The sequence below is a fragment of the Typopeltis vanoorti genome, chromosome 21, assembly GCF_054136105.1.
Source record: "Typopeltis vanoorti isolate ZY-2024b chromosome 21, IOZ_Tvanoo_1.0, whole genome shotgun sequence".
Classification (NCBI taxonomy): Eukaryota; Metazoa; Arthropoda; class Arachnida; order Uropygi; family Thelyphonidae; genus Typopeltis; species Typopeltis vanoorti.
Window position 1 is genome coordinate 90,769,066 of NC_143569.1, and position 17,920 is coordinate 90,786,985.

The window sequence follows — 17,920 nt, forward strand, 5'->3', positions numbered from 1 at the left end:
GTCTGAATGTCTAGGTTGATTAATTATCCAGTCGACTGCACTTGGTGTAGCATGGATGAAGTCTGACAGGTTTCCACTGTATGCACGTAGGACACATTCTGCTATAATATGATTAATTGTCTGGCAGGGTGATCCACAGTCGCACCTGGGTGAGGCAATCATGCCCCATTTGTAAAGGTGGTCTGCACATCTGCCATGGTTGGTGCAGATTCAGTTAAGGGCAGACCAAGTTTTCCGAGGTAGGTCAAAACCCGAAGTTATCTGTGTTGGGTCCACTAATTCATGGAAGATCCCTGTTGAAGTGTTACACCAGGACTCTTTCCACTTCTCCTTCATGTTGAAGCTTGTCTCTGCAAGATATTTTGCTGTTAAGATTGGAGAGTGTCTTGACTTTAGCCTGTTTATTTCTAGGGGTTCATAGATTGGAAGATTTTGGATTTCCATGATTTTGCTGTATTCATGTAGAAGAAAGTTGGGTCTGTGGATGTATGGAGGTGGGTTGTTGCTTAGCACTGGGAGCCAGTAGGTTGGGGTTGATTTTAGTTCCAGAAATAACCTCTGATGTTAGTATAGTATGGTTTAGTTGTTTGTTTTTTATTCTTTGTTCAATAATTTCTAGTATAAATAAAAGAAAAACATACAGCTTAAACCCTAGTTATCTATTATTTAATAATTTTTTTCATCATCATGAATTTCCTGATATATATATATATATATATATATTCATTTTTAATATAAACTGACTATAAACCCGAGTATTATAACAAATGGAGATTTATTTGAAAACGCAACATGTTTCGTTGAGATTGACTTTATCAGGCGTTAAGAACATAGAAAGATATTAAAAGACACTGAAATAAATATTGAGACACTCTAAAGCTATACAATTATAAAGTTATGATATTCGACTGTAAATTACAGTTATTATGAACTTGAGCTATAGTCCGTGTTAAAGTTCTGTTGTTGTACACTTGTGCGTTTGTGGAACCACGCGATCTCCAGTATCTGATAGTAGAGCTGAAAGAGTCAGGCAAATTATAGCTGAGATTATTGTTCATATGAAGAGGGGCCGGGGTGATTTCTTTTGACTCTACAATGCGGTGTTCTACCTCATCATGGCAGATGTATAGGTTTGAAGTTGTTGTCCAATTTACTTCATGTTGGCGGCTTTCGTTGTTCATGTTTATTGAAAACAGTACGTGGCCTGACAGGGCAGTTGCTCTGGTTCTCTTATAAGCAATGTCTCTCTGGTGCTCCTCGAGACGTAGGAGAATAGATTTCTCCATTTGGCCATAGTAAGGTTTTCCGCACTCACATGTGACTTTGTATACACCTGGAAATTGTAGAAGGTAGTGAGATTGTTTATAGTTGTGAATCTTGATCTTATTTTTGGAAGAGTCGAGAAGCACGTTTGTATGTGTTGAATTTCTTTAAGATTCTACTCAGTTTTTTGGATAGTGTGCTGATATATGGCAAGGAGATATAACCTTTGGAGTCATTCTGTGTCTCTACATTGACGGTGGGATAATTGTTTATTGATACTTTTTTAAAGAGTAGCCATTGCTTTTAAAGGTCCATTTAAGATGTTGTAGTTCTTTTTTTAGTTCTTCATCTGACAGTACAGATCTTGCACGATTCGCAAGAGTTGATATAATACCCAACTTTTGCGCTGGATGGTGATGTGAGGACGCATGCAAATATCTGTCCGTGTGTGTTGGCTTTCTAAATATAGAGACTTTTATTGATTCAGGCATCTTGGTGAGTTTAACATCAAGGAAACAGAGGGAACTATTTTCTTCAATCTCCATGGTCAATTTTTATATCCTGATGGAGGTTGTTTAAATGGTTGAGAAACCTGTGAAGATTCTCAATACCATACTCCCATATGAGGAATATATCGTCCACATATCTAAGCCAAATTCTTGGTTTTAAACTAAAAGAGGAGATTTCCTTTTGTTCAAAATCCTCGAAAAAAATGTTGGCTAATGTAGGAGAGAGAGGGGGGCTTCCCATAGCTAATCCTTTGACCTGTTTATGTAGTTTACCTTCGAATTCAAAATAGCCAGAATTTACACAGTGAGATAATAGAGAGAACATTTTATTTGAAATCTTGTTCTTTAAAATATGGAGAACTTCTTGTGTCGGAATATTGGTTAATAGTAGTAGTCATACATATATATATATACACATACAGGTATCCATTGCTTAACGCGCCGAAGTTAATTATAAATATTTTTACACAATTCAGTGTATAGCTTGGAGGTCATGAATAGCTGTGCATTCATATGTTACGAGTGATATTCCACACTGTTTTTTTGCTGTCAGTTTGGTTTAACACATGTTATGTAAAGGTTTGTGATATTTATGTTTTGTGACAGTAAATTGTATCTGAGAGATACTGCGACCTCCAATGTTAGTATAGTATGGTTTAGTTGTTTGTTTTTTATTCTTTGTTCAATAATTTCTAGATTGTAACTGAAAATAAATAAACCATCATGTATTACTGAAATAAAGAGCTTATTTATCATATATGTCCTCTAGGACAGCGCTTCCCAAACTGTGGGCCGCAGCCCCCTTGGGGGCCGCAAGTTTTGTTGAGGGGGGCCGTGAAATAATGAAAATAAATTGAAAATGTTTTAAGACTTAAGTAGATTTTTTTAATCTTAAAAGAATCTATTTAATTTTAATTTTTATTTTTTTCTTATTTTTTATATTTTAATTGAAAAAAAATCACACATTGGTGCGGGTTCACAAATTTTGCTTCCTGTGTATTTCGCCGCTTAATGAATATTAGTAAATATATGAGTATTCATATAAGTTTCATTTCAAAGCAGAAATCTAAGAATTGCAGTTTGAAATATTTCACCTGATATTGGTGTAGCAGTATTGAAACACATCCATCACATTAAATTGTTATTAAACTTCTTTTATGTTTTTAATTCTTTCTTTATTACTAATCGTTTTACGTTTCATGTGCTTGTACTGCAAATGTACAATAACAATATATCTATCTATATAAAAATATGAGATAATATGCCATGTTAATTGTGTATGTAAGATGCTAGAAATGTAATATTTGCATTTGATTTTTGCAATATTCGCTGTGCATGTTTTGTATTGAATATAAATACAATAAATATTATAATATGTGTCTATATTACGATTTTTTTCGAAGGGGGCCATGAAATATTTTAATTTTTCCAAAGGGAGCCCTGACATCCAGAAGTTTGGGAAGCACTGCTCTAGGAGATGTGCTTTATGTTATGGAAAATACTAAGGAAAGTGACCTGGAGCTTACTCCACCTTTACTATGAGTTGCCCATAAGGTTGCTTATGCTTGCATCTGCCGAAACTTTTAGTTTCTATATATTCGGCACGAAACTCTTGTAGTTTCTATATATTCGGCACGAAACTCTTGTAGTTTCTATATTCGGCTATGAAATAATGTTGGATTCAATATCCACTTAATTTGTACCATCATGTATTATATTTGCAGTGTCTTTTCTTTATGTTTTATTGCTTGTTTGCTGAGGTCTGGAGAGTCATTTGGCTTGTTATCATAGAATTTATGCTGATAAGAAAAAACCAAAACTGTTCAAACGACTCTTGATAACTTCTTTTGATAAAAAAATTGCAGTTAATAATGTAGGTAAAGTATTTATTAAACATTTACTTTGCATTCATTTTTTATCTTTCCTAAAAGAGTACCATATAAAATGAATTATTAATACAGTAATCGATCATGGACGAATGGTAATTTTTACCATTGATTATTAGATTTGATTAACTCGATTTTGATATATATACGGTAACATCAAGGGATTAATTAACCGTGTTAATCGAGGGATACCTGTGTATATATATATATATACATACAGGAGTGTTCAGGCTAATATGAGAGCACTAAAAGATTAAATTTACATTATTAATAATCTCCTATCAATAATTTTCCTCCAAATTAGTCTATTACTTGTCAGCACTTCATTATTCTCATATCTAATATTTCATTTTTCTAAGGCTCTTTGGACTGAATCAATCCATCTACACCTTGGTCTTCCTCTGGGTCTTGATTCTGCCATCTTGGCATCAAACACCTGTTTTGTTTACCTTTCCTCTTGCATTATATTTAAGTGACCATACCACCTTAAATTAGCCCTGCTCACTTATTCTTGAATACAGACAATGTCAAGTTCCTTCCTAATGTCTTCATTTTTCATATGATTCTGCCATTGATGCCACCTGTTCAGACTCCTAATTTTTCTAAGAACTCTGACATCTTTAGTTTCAAATCTATGATTGAGTGCTTTATTTCTAATCCAACTCTCAGATCCATAGCTTAAAACTGTGAACACTTTCTTGTATACTGCTAGTTTGGTGTTGGCTAATTTCTCTCTTATTCCGTATAAATTTATTTAACTGTCTCCTCACCACATCAGTTTTGCTTATTCTGTTGTCTATTTCCAGATTTAACTTGCCATCTTCACTAAACATTGAGCCTAAATAGCAATATTTTACTTATTCAATAGGTTCTCCATTCAGAATGCAGCTCAAGTTTTCTGTGTTTGTGCCTATTTGCATAGTTTTGGTCTTTTTATTGTTGGGTTTCATGCCAAATTTGTTATAGCTACTTTGTAATTTAGTTCAAGAATCCTGGAGACTTACACTGACTGGATGTGTTTAGGAGTGCAGTATCATCTGCATAAAGTAAAGAGCTAAATTTGATATCTTCAATTTTAATATTAGTTTTAATACTTCTATCTTTCATAATGTGATCCAGATCTTGTACAAGAGTGGAAATAAAGTGCATTCTTTCTTGTCTTACACCTGATTTTACATCAAATTATCTATCTGTATGCCTTCAATTCTAACCGCTTACAACATAAATATAGACATGTATTACCTGGTATTATGTTCCATTTACTCCATAAAACTGTAGTATTTTGAAAAACTTTTCCCTGATCACCTTGTAATTGCCTTTTTCAGATCTACAGAACTAAAGTAGCGATCCTTGTCATATTACCATGATATATCAACAAATTTGGTCCTTTCAACCTCTATTTGGCCTGAATGCAGCTTGTTCTTCTCCAAGTTTTTCATCCACAATTTTTCTCAACCTCTTTTCAAGTATACTTGCATAAATCTTATTATGTTCTATTTATGTTCCGTTTACTCCATAAAACTGTAGTATTTTGAAAAACTTTTCCCTGGGCACCTTGTAATATGCCTTTTTCAGATCTACAAAACTTAAGTTGAGATCCTTGTCTTATTCTTGGTCTTAGTAGAGAAATTCTGTATAATTTTCACATTCAGCTTTATTCCCTTTTTTATACATGGGAAATCATGGAAACTCTGCTCCAATTATCTTGAATTTGATATCCTGACCAGATCTCATATGGTGGTAGCAGGATTTTTTCTCCTGGAAACTGGTTTTTCATCCTGCATACAGACAAATCGACCTTCAGGACACATGCAATTACAGATAAAAAATACTGTTAGTGATGATGGTTGTAGAGGGCATTGATGGTAGTAGTGTCGTAGCTGGAGAATTAAGTAGTGGTGGAGAGGATGAGATGTATTTAGCAAAGTAGAGTAGTGTGCCCTCTCACGATGAGTCCTTGGACTCCCTAGAGGTGTTACATAATAATTATTATGCAGTCTATAGCCACTGCAAAACTTTTATACCTCCATATTTGAGCATTTCTGGTAGAATATTCTACTCCAGCTGCCTTTCCACATTTCAGATTTTTGATAGCTTCCACCTCAAGTACTGATGATATTCCCTTTGCATTCCCCTTGAAAATTGTGTGTTACGTTTCTGTCACTGTTTCATTTAAGTCTTTCAAAGTAATTACTTGCATATAGAAAGATACAATTGCAGTTAATGTGAAGTCATTAGCCTCTATATACAGGTAGCCTAGTCATGAAGATACTTCCTGTGCAATTTTCTGCTTACACTTGGATAAAGGATTACATAATAATATGATAATTTATAACCAAGTGAAAAAACTTTCTTTAATCTTATGTAATTTTTATTATAAAAATTATGGAAACAACTACCATGTTAGAGTATAACTTCAGTTTAATATGAACCAAAATGTTTAATATAAACAAAATTTTGGTTTATATTAAACTGAAGTTTTATTCTAACATGTTGGTTGTTTCCATAATTTTTTATAATGAATTCTGATCACTGTGTAACCATGAAGGAAAGGATTTTCATGTAATTTTCCTTTATTAACATTATCATATGCTTGTTGGAAATGAAAAATTTGATGAACTTTTATATCGCATTCCCCAAAATTTCTCACATAATTGTTTAATTATATGTATCTGATCAATTTCCTGAAACCTCTAGTAGACACCAATTATTATTATTTACATCTCCATGGAGACCAGACTCATCATGGGAGACCAAAATGGCTCTTGGTTCTCTGTCATATATTGAAAAATTTCACTTGCATCGATTTTATAAAATCCCTTTAATATCTTAAAAGTTTCTATCATGTCCCCCTCTTTTCCACTAAACTTTATAATCTACAAACCTTCATCTGTCCTCATAGGCAATATTCCACAGACCTGTTAACATCTTTGTTGCTCGTCTCTGAATCTTTTAGACCACTTCTGGTCCCCAAAAAACCCAGGTGACCAAATCTGTGTCATGGCCTTATTAAGAGGGATAATAACTTCCTTATTTTTACTTGTTAGCATGTTTTTCAACATTCTAGTAATTCGTTGAGCTATTTTACCAACTTTTGCAATATGCCCTCTGAACTTTAACTCTTTGTCCACCATTATCCCCAGGTCCCTAGCCTCATCAATTTCCTGCAAACCAGTACCAAAAGCAACCTTTTCAACCCAAATTGCCTAACCTTACATTTTGCAACATTAAATTGACAATCATTATCCTTTGCCCATAATGCCAATTTATTTATAGCATCCTGCAGCATATCTATGTCATCTTTATTGACTATTGTTCTCTCCAGCTTTGCATCATCAGCAAACAACTGAATATCCCCTCTTAAATCTTTCCCTATGTCATTTATGTACAAATTAAAGAGTAGTGGCCCTAGTACCAAATCCTGAGGTACTCCAATAGTCACCTTCACTCTCCTAGACTCCACTCTGCCATGTACTACTCTCGGGTGTGTGTGTGTGTGTCCATCAGCCATCTCCCTATCCATACTATTAGTCTCATAATCTTTATCTTCATTATCCTCATTATCTTCTCCCTAAATGGATTTTATCAATTTGTCAAAATAGAGGTAAATATTTTGTATCCCGTACATAACAGAAGAGCCTCTGTAGCTCAATCGGTATAGATGAAGCCCTTTGGTCATAAAGACCTCAGTTAGATTCCCGTCCATGATGTGAGGAACCTTTATCTGGTCTCTTATGACTAAAGGTGAGTTAGCCAGTCTGATATGGAGGTAGAGGTTTTTTTCCCAGAAACTTCGGTTTAAACCAGCCAGTAGAACACACGCAATTTACAGACAAGAATACTTAGAGGCATAGGTGTAAAATCCTTATCATTGTATTATGGTTAGGAAATTCTAGGATACTTGGAAGGCCGTGGGCACTTAAGTTCCTATTAGAACCACTGATGGATGGGTGGATGCACATAACAGAAATACCTCTATAAATTTCACAAACTGTTTTGTCATTCTTATGTATTGGGCAGATCAGATTCTTTCTCCTTCTTTTGGCATTTCTTCTTTCTACCATACAGTTAAAATCAATTCATATATTTTGTCTTCCAGGTTCTTTCCTCCTACTTTTAGTAACTCTGCAACTTTATCTATTCCTGGGGATTTGTTGTTTCTGAGTGAGTGTATTATATTGTTAAGCTCTTACTTTGATGGTAACTCTACCAAATCATCTTCAGTTTGCTGTTGTGTGGGATTCCTCCAATTTTCTCTCATCTGTCTCTCTTAGGACCAGTTGAGCCCTCCAATGAGGGATTTTTTAATGTATTTTTGACTGTAGATCCATGTGTGTTCAATGGCCAGTTTGCCTGTTCTGAGAGACGAAAAACCCAAGTTTATGGGAGGAAAAAAAATTCCTCTACCTCCGTACAAGACTAGCTAACTCACCTTTAGTCACCTTAATCTTAAAGTCACCTTAATTGGTTTTAATATTTTTTGGATTTTATGGGGGTTGTAGTCTCATGTAGCCATAAGACTGCCCCAAATATGGGAAGCTTGCATTCTTGAACATCAGCCCAATAGCCAAGACTACTACCCAGTTTAGCCCACTAGGTGACATCTTTTAGGACTCTAGGACTGACTTCAGTTGTTTTCTTCAGCCATGGCTACAACCCCCCCCCAAATATTAAACCAATTAACCTCCCCCCCCCATAACAGGGACTACTCTAAATCTATCACCATTCCTTATATTCTGGGTAGTTTTGAAAAGCTAACAAAAATCCTAAAAAAATATGACTTGACAACTTGTTATAAACCATATAAAAAATTGGCATCTCTTATCCGCTCCCCCAAGGACCAGCCACTTCCCCTAGACCTACCTGGAGTATACCAGGTCCCTTGTAGTTGCAAACTGTCTTACTATGGCCAAACAGGCAGGACAGCTAAGCTAATATCAGGATATCTGAACATAGGATTATATCTGTTTCCACCAATACAGCCACTCAGGACTTGCTGACCATGTTTTGGAACACCTGCCACAAAATACGCTGGAAGAAAGCTACCTTACTACACCGCAGCAAGTATAAATATGAGGGATCATTCCTGGAATCAGCCTCAGCTCTAAAAAAAAAAAAAAACTCCCCCAAACCTTAACAAATTTGGATGCATGAGAACTGCCCCAAATATGGGAAGCTTGCATTTCACATTCTAGAACATCAACCCAACAGCCAAGACTACTACCCAATTTAGCCACTAGTAGCATCTTTTAGGACTCTAGGACCGACTTCAGCGATATTTGTTCAATGTTAGTGCCTGCGTGCACATATCATTAATTTTATGTTCCATGAAGATGGTAATGTAACATTACTGAAAAATAGGAAGTATTAATTAAAGTTTTTTAATTAACATAACAGTATACGTTGTCTTTCTCTAAAAATTGATAGTTATTCTTTAATCCTAGTGTCTTGCAGTGAATTCTCTGTATACATTCTTTTTATTACTGCACACATTTTTATCAAGCCAATCTCTCTTTATTTTTGTATCTCAGAGTTTTTTCTACAGTATTCAGAATTGTTTGTTTAATATATGTCTAGCATATATTTTTCACCTCTGTTTATTCTTTAATTTTGCTATGGAAATTGATTTTAACTTCAATTTCATTTAACTTCTGCTAGTTAAACATGAGTGCTTTTTTATGTCTGTCTTGTTTCTTTACTGAGATTCTGCATCTATATTTAATTATGACCAGATACATCCATAATACTTGATACTAATCTTGTATTTATATCCACATGATCAATTTGACTAAATATTGTACCATCTGGGGATATTCATGTCCTTTTATGGATGAGGAAAGCATGTAGAGAATATAACCATGTTTTTCCTTATAGCAAAATCTGTCAGTTTCTCTCCATTATCATTAGAGTACGTATGTACTGTTTTCCAGTTGTTCCTTTATAAATATCTTCCTGTCTAACCTTGGCATTTGAAATCCCCAATAATAATTTTTGTCATTAGGTGTTAAAATTATACCACCTCTTTGTTTTTTAGAACTCCTTTTTCCATATCTTCCTTTTCTTCAGTTGGTGCATGAGCATTTATAATCCATATATTTAAAAAAAAAAAAAAAAAATGTTTTGATTCTTATTGCATAATCATTTGCAGGTCTAAAATCAAAAACATTGTCTATTTCTGTCTAATATAAATGCTACTTCAAATCCATATTTCCCTGCTTTTTCACTTGAAAGAGTTGTAAATTTTCCAAAAGAAGTACATAAATACAGACTGAAAGGAAAAAGCTATAACCAGTTGTAAGATGGAAAGATCAGTGAAGCCAAAACATACATATTCTCAATGAAAAGAAGAAAAACCATATGAAGGATTCTATGCAGTATGTAGAAACACTGCCTTCAAACTTTGAGGCATCTCTAAATAATGCCATTTGATGGGATTGTGCTTTCTCTCCAGTGTTTTCATTAGAATAAACACAAAAAATGTTACCACTTGTGGAAAGATCATCAAAATGAGAGGATCTTCATATCCTTTTTCAAAAGGTTTCCATTTTTTACTCCCGATCCTAAGATTCCATTTTGTTTTTAGTAAGATTCAAATTTTACAAGATCAACTATCAAATGAAGTGTCTACATAACTGGTAGCTGAAAAATATGGATTCATGTCTGTCAGTGGAATTGTTTTCATCCGCAGTTCATCTCTTTCAAGTTGTTTACTGGTCTGATGGCTAATGACAAGTTTAGATTTTGACTCAGGAAAATGAAAATGTTTGATAGATGTAGCAGTCACTTATGTAGTCTCTAAGATTTTTCCATACTAAGAAATGATATTGACAAATGTGAAACTTTTAACCCTTAAATACATATACACCTAGCTACATAATGTGTGAGGAATCTGGGTTCTGATTACATCCAAGTACAACTCATGCTGTCATGTTCAGCAGAATGAGTGCTTTTTTTTTCCTTTTAATTTTAATGCCATTTTATACACATACACAATAAAATGAGTCCTCATTCATCATGAGACTGCACAACTTGAGATAGTGATCAAAATAATGTAGTTTGCCCTTTGTGCAAAAAATGAGCAACTAAACCAAAATGCACCCCATAAAGTCACTTTAAATATACATCACCAGCTAAGAGAAAGCGAATTCTGAATTATATGGGTGCAAAACCTAAACATGGTGCTCAAAGGCGATGGAATAGTATGGATGTTTTAGTATTCAGTATGCACACTTGTTATACTTCCCTACAGAGAAAGTTCATATTGTACAGTAATTAACAGCAAAACACTGGTTACAGTGAGTCTTTAATTACTTAAAAAATGTTTGTCTGAAAAAATAGCACCATGTTACATAAATCTAAAATTAACTTATGAGTCTTCCTTGAAATTGAGACAGCAGTAATTTATTCACATTGTAAAGTAGACCTTTTTTGATTTTGCTATGAAGATATACTTTTCATGAAAAACTCTGATTCCAATCTTTGAGTTTCTTATTCGGTTTTAAAACAATGTGGGATTTAATATCCCCTTAATTTAAATAATGTTTATATCGCCGAAATGAAGCTTTTTAGCTCCTCTTTATATTTAAGTAACTTAATGGTTGCACCTATTTGGAAACTCATACTGCAAAGTATATAAGTTCTTTTCACTATACACTTTGGTATCAATATGGTCTAGCTACTCACTGATGAAGCCTCAAAAAAGGCTGAAACTGGTCTGGGTAGTGACCTCCCTCCATAATGTAATAACAGCATACATTTCCTAGGAAATGTGTTTTTACATTATGGAAAATACCTAAGAATAGCGATCAGAACTTCACCTACTTTGCTACGAGTTGTCCGGTATTGTACTACGTACTAGGATCACTTGCATTGGCTAACGCTAGTGTCGCCGATACTTTATAGTTTTCTATATCGGCATGAAACTCTGATTCCAATCTTTTAGTTTCTTATTTAGTTTTAAAACAATGTGGGATTTAATATCCCCTTAATTTAAATAATATACTTTTCAGTTAATTCATCTTGTGAAATTGATTAGTTGGACTAAATAACATTAGAACATGGTATGGTAGAAAAGTTCATGAGATTTGAGAGGCTCTCAATGAACTCATCCTAAACGGAAATAGAACTAGTTTTAAACTTTTTAAAACTTAGTGAGCTAAGATTTCCCCCTACGATGCCAATTATCCTTAATAAATGCTAGATGCCATTGATTCTTTCTCCAGGTAAAACTAAGTTGTCTTTTAGTAGTTTACAACTGCTAATAGGAGACTTGGATCCTAAACCTTTTCTACTGATCCTTCATCTATTTGGCATCAGTAGAATGTTAGGTTGCCACCTAAAATTCTTTTCTGTTTTGAATGTTGCATGATTTTGACATCATGCAACATCTCCAGATAATAAGTAATGAATATGTAACTAATATCTACCAAGAACATTGTAGTTAACCCGGTATTAACATCATATTTTCTAATTTTATACTTCTCATCCAATGATCATACTGTGAAAGCAAAAATGTTCATTTTGCAGTAAATTAAGAATTAAAAAATCCTGAAGAGTAATTTCTAGAAAGTTTTTTTTTTTGAGAGGAATTCTGTAATATCTGTAATTTGATCAGTAACTTTAACTACTCTTGCATCATTCAGTTAGTTATATTCTATTCAATAAAAGAAATGTCATTTATTGTAATTATTATATCTTAATTATTAATTAGTAATAATTTGATATCAGTATTATTTTGTACAAATAAACTGATTTGCATTTTAGGGGAAATGTTTTTGTTGCATCAACCAGTGATGTGTGGCAACTTTGTGCTATAGATCAGCAGAAGCAAATTGGACAGCTCTTGCAGGAAAAACAGTTTGAATTGGCAATTCGTTTAGCGGTGAGAATTGATTTGCATCATAATGTAGTTAAAAAGTATGCTGCACTTTGCACTTATTTTTGTCTAATAGAATTTGAAATTCCTTTGCCTGTAAGAGTGAAAATTGACTTACATTTAGAATGAAATGCATTCATATAAATGGAACATTATTTTGAACCTATGTGCATTAGTACATTAAATTATTGGTAGTATAATGGATTTGTACATGTAAACAAACAAAAAACTTAGAGAAATGCTCATGTCAATCTTTAAAGACTGACATGAGCTGCTCTTTTTGCATTAATTAATACTTGCATATTAATAGGTAGTTGTTGGCTCTTGCCACCAGCATGATTGAACATAATTACAACAAGCAAACGGTTTCATTTGCTTGTTGTGTGCATGTTTCACATTAACAGCTGTTATTATCTGAGTGCCTCCATAGAGCCTCAAAATTCACTGTGATACTGATTGATGCACTTACCATCTACCTGTATGACCTTTTTTTCCTACTCTGTGACCACTTCTATGAGAAAAATCATTACACACTTTTAATGCAAATCATCTTAATTTCTGTAGATGATCCCTTGTTCATTTCTCCTCTTGCCATATATTGAAGAATTTCTCATATATTTTTTATAGAATTGCTTCACTGACTTATATTGCCTTCTCATATCTGCTCTTTTCTGCCTGTTTTTCAAGCTAATCTGCATCCTACAATCCATCCTTGTAATCAACATTCCACTTTGACTTTTTGTGGAGTTGGTTATTGGAGCAGTATCCTTCTTATTTACATTTAGCATATTCTTTCTCACTTACTCTTAATGCCATCTTTGGTTATATTTTCCCTAAACTTCAACTTCTACAAGAAGTTGAAGTTTAGGGAAATGAGCAACCAACTGGATATTTCCTTTCATGCCATCCAAAATAGCATTAATATTGAAATTAAGCAACAGGTAAGAACAAAGATCAGATCTGGATCCTGGTTCAGCCCCCCCCCCTCTCTCTCTCTCTCTCAACTGACAACGTATTTATTATACCAAATCTTAAAATCCTTAATACCCTTGCATTGACAACATACATATTCCAGTAATGCACTCCATTCATCCACAATTCTCCATGTAAAAAATCTACTCCACACCCTCCTCACCACACTTTTACATAACTTCCAGGAATGGCTTCTGGTGCTTCCCCTCTCACCTTCTGCTCTTTTTATAATCCCCTCTGAATTAATCCAATAAAATCCCTCACTAACTTAAATGTTTCTATCATATCACCTCTTTATCCTATCCAACAAACTCTGCAATTCACATTTGTTCAGCCTCTCTCCATAGCCAACATTCCAGAGTCCTGATAGAACTTCAGTCACTTATCACTGAACCCTCTCCAATGTTTCTGCATCACACTGAAAAACAGGTGACCAATTCTGAGCACAGAATTGGTCCATAGCAGTACTACAATGTGCAGTCTTTGCAACACTTGCAGTATGCCCTCTAAACTTCAGTTTGTTGTCAGCCATCATTCCCATATCTTTACTCTCATGCACTTCCTGCAGTACCTAGTGCCATCAGTATAATACATAGCTTTATATTTCTGCATTCCAAAATACACTATTCACTTATAATATTAAACTACAGCCCCATTCCTTTGTCCAAATCAAATGATGTTTTTTGATTTGGAGCTATGGTCTAGATATAATTCAAGAGTTCTTGAACCATCTGAACAGCTAACATCTGAGAATAAAATCTGCTGCAGAGTTAGGAGTCAATGGTTCTCTTCATCTTCTAGATGTCAAACTTATTCTTGTTAGTAGGAAAAACTCAGGATCTCTATATAGATCTATATATAGCCGACAAAGGTTGGTCAATTGGTAGAGAGCCTCTGCTACTAATGGCTCAGTTAAGTAAGTTTGAGCGCGGTTAGTAGTTGGAAGGGGACCAATCGTTCGATGCTGTTGGCACACTCTCCCTCAATGAGTCTTTGGACTCCCTGGAGGTGTCAAAATAATAATAATAAATAATAATAATAATAATACAGAAAACATACCCACTCTCATTATTACCAGCCCCAAAAATTAGTTATCATTTCAGCATTGGAAACTTGTGTCTGTACTCATCAGTAACAAAGAAATTTCCAATGAACTAGTTACTTACCAACTTTTCAGAAAAATGGCTGTCATGAAAAGACTGTTTCTAAACTCCTGTTCAGTCCACTTTGCACACACCATGTTGAAGATTAATGATATGAAAGGTTACATTTCTCTCTCTTACATTAGCTTCATTACAACCAAGTTAGCAAAAATTCTGAAGAAATACAAGATCCAAACCACAATTATACCTCTAACAAACTTTTGTTCCTTGCTTCTGGTAAAACCAAAATATGACAGCTTAAAGTACCCACTTGTGTACTGTTTTTGGTGCAATGTTAGAGACATTGCACCAAAACTTGGATCTTCCACATGTCCTTAATTGATCCAGACAACAACTAAACCACCATACATCACCTGAATTGGGATAGATAGGAAATCATATATATATAAAAGATGCTCTGATAGAGTCAAAAGAAAAATATTGGAATCAAAAGTGTTACTCCTCTACCATTCAACTATGGTGTGAACACAAAATCATCACCATGCTCACATGCTCAAAAATAGTTAGATTTGGAATTATTTCAGATGGCAGTAATCCATTTTTAATATAATGAAAGTTATATTCTTTTAATGTTTAATATATATATATATATATATATATATATATATATATTTTTTTTTTTTCCTTTCTATGTTTATGCACCTGATGAAGTATTCTAGGAAAATGAAACTAGTTGTGCAATTTAAAGAATAAAGAAAAGAGTACAATGAACACTATTTTTATCCCCCCCCCCTTGGCATTTATAGTTATTTTATTATTTGTATTAACATATTAGTAAAGCTATTTAATAAGATCTACGATACAGGCATAATCCCTCAAGACTGGTTACAGTTGACCTTCATCATGCTACCTAAAAAAGTAAATGCGAAAACTTGTAATGACTATAGAATGATCAGCGTAATGAGTCACGTTCTCAAAATGTTTCTGAAAATAATTTAAAAAAGAATATACAGAAAATGTGAAGACACCATCAGTGATACCCAATTCGGCTTTAGAAACGGCTTGGGAACAAGAGAGACTCTTTTCTGTTCTCAGATCTTATTTCAAAAATGTATTGACCAAAACAAGGTAATATTCATTTGCTTCATCGACTTCGAGAAAGCATTTGACAAAGTCCAACATGCTAAAATGATTGTACTATTAAAAAGAATTGGATTAGATGGTAAAGACATCAGGATCATTGAAAACTTATATTGGAACCAAAAGGCATCTGTTCAAGTTGATGACATTATTACAGACTCCATTAACATCAAACGAGGAGTAAGGCAAGGATGTGTGCTGTCACCTCTTCTTTTTAACATCTACTCAGAAGCCATATTTCAAAAAGTCTTGGAAGGAAGAAAGGAAGGGATTAGTGTAAATGGTGAAATCATCAGTAACATCCAATATACAGCTCTTCTGGCTGACAACATTCAGGATCTTCAAAATCTTTTGGAGCTAATAAATGCAGAGAGTGAAAAAATGGGATTAAAAATAAATATCACCAAAACTAAATTCATGGTCATAAGTAGGAAACCAATTCTTAATTTAGCACTTTCTTTAAATAGGAAACAAATAGAAAGAGTGGCAAAGTTTAAATATCTCGGATGCTGGTTAAATGAAGATTGCAATCCAGAAATGGAAATAAAAGTTAGAATTGAAATGGCAAGAAAAAATTTTCTCTTGATGAAATCAACACTGTGTAACCGCAGTTTAAACTTAGAGCTTAGAGTACGCATGGTTAAATGCTGTGTATGGTCTGTACTGCTGTACGGTGCAGAAACTTGGACCTTGAAGACAACATCAATAAAAAGACTTGAAGCCTTTGAGATGTGGTTATACAGACGAATGTTAAAAATCCCATGGACAGCAAAAACGTCCAATCAGGAAGTACTGAAACAAATGGGGAAATCACGTGAACTTTTAGATACCATAAAAAGAAGGAAAACTGCATATCTTGGTCACCTACTTCGTAATGAAAAATATAAGATACTTCAATTGATTATAAAAGGGAAGATAAATGGAAGAAGAGGACAAGGAAAACGAAGAAAATCTTGGCTGGCAGATATCAGACAGTGGACTGGTATGAACTCTGAGAGACTGCTCAGAATAGCTGAGAATCGCTCAAAATTTGCCAAGGTGGTCGCCGACCTCTGATAGGAGATGGCACTCAAAGAAGAAGATTATTATTATTAATATTATTAATGTCGGACCTCCATGCAGTCAGAGACTCATCATGGGAGGTACACACTATTGCACACAATGCTCATCCAACTGTGCCTTTAAACTGATTCAACGTGTCCACACTCACAACATACTCAGGCAATTTATTCAACTCACGCCACTCCATACAAAGAAGCTGTTCTTTACTCCTCTGTTCACACCCTCCTTATACAGTTTCCTGCAATGGCCTCTTGTTTTACCCCCCCCCCTCCCATTCTACGAAAAATCTCTTCCATATCAACCTGATAACAACCCCCTGACTAGCTTATATATTTCAATCATACTTCCCTCTTCCTCCTATTCACAAGGTCCTGCAATTTACATTCTCTCAATCTGTCCTTGTACTCCACATTCCAGAGCCCACCGATCACCTTTGTGAATCTTCTCTGAATCCTTTCCAGCATATTCTGATCAGTATGAAAATCTGGTGACCAAATCTGTGCACAATAATCCATATGAGGCCTGATCAAGACCTTATCACTTATACAATGGCATCGTAACCTCTTTATTTCTGCATGTCAGGGTCCTCTGCATCATCGTCATTATCTGGTGTAACATCATTTTTAGGTCTATAACCAGCTTTTCGTGTGCATCATTGCCATTATGCCAGTCCTATCCAAGTCACTTGTTGGTTGTGATTTCCCCACCACACCTGCCCTTATACAATCACCTTTATCATCACTTACATCTGCTCAGTCTCAGCTTCCCTAATCACATTGCAATATACTCCATCTTCATTCACACATTCATTTCCACTTTCAACATCCACTCTCCCTGTCCACCTGGGCTCCCCCGTTTCCCTGTTCCTCTTGCATTCCCATTCTATCTTCATCTCTCACACTACTCCTATTTCCATTACCAAGCACTTCTGTATCTATCCCTTTCCTGATTTTTTACTTCATCTCTTACTTCTGATCTCTTGCACACACTGTATTTCCATCTAGCAACTGTTTCTCTAGTGCACTCAGTCCAAAACCATTCAAATGCAACCCATCATGCCTGTTTAATTCCATTCATCCTTCAGACATATGCCATACATCTACAAACTGT

At 34.6% G+C, this 17,920-nt stretch overlaps 1 protein-coding gene across 2 annotated transcripts in view; it reads left to right on the forward strand.

The window, feature by feature from the left end:
* Window positions 1-17,920, forward strand: part of Vps39 (vacuolar protein sorting 39) — a 296,426-nt gene that overhangs the window by 111,545 nt on the left and 166,961 nt on the right. For both annotated transcript variants that reach the window (XM_090410885.1, XM_090410886.1), the window contains exon 11: window positions 12,422-12,539. In XM_090410885.1, coding sequence (XP_090267011.1) covers window positions 12,422-12,539 — 118 coding nt within the window. The remainder of the gene's footprint in view (window positions 1-12,421; window positions 12,540-17,920) is intronic.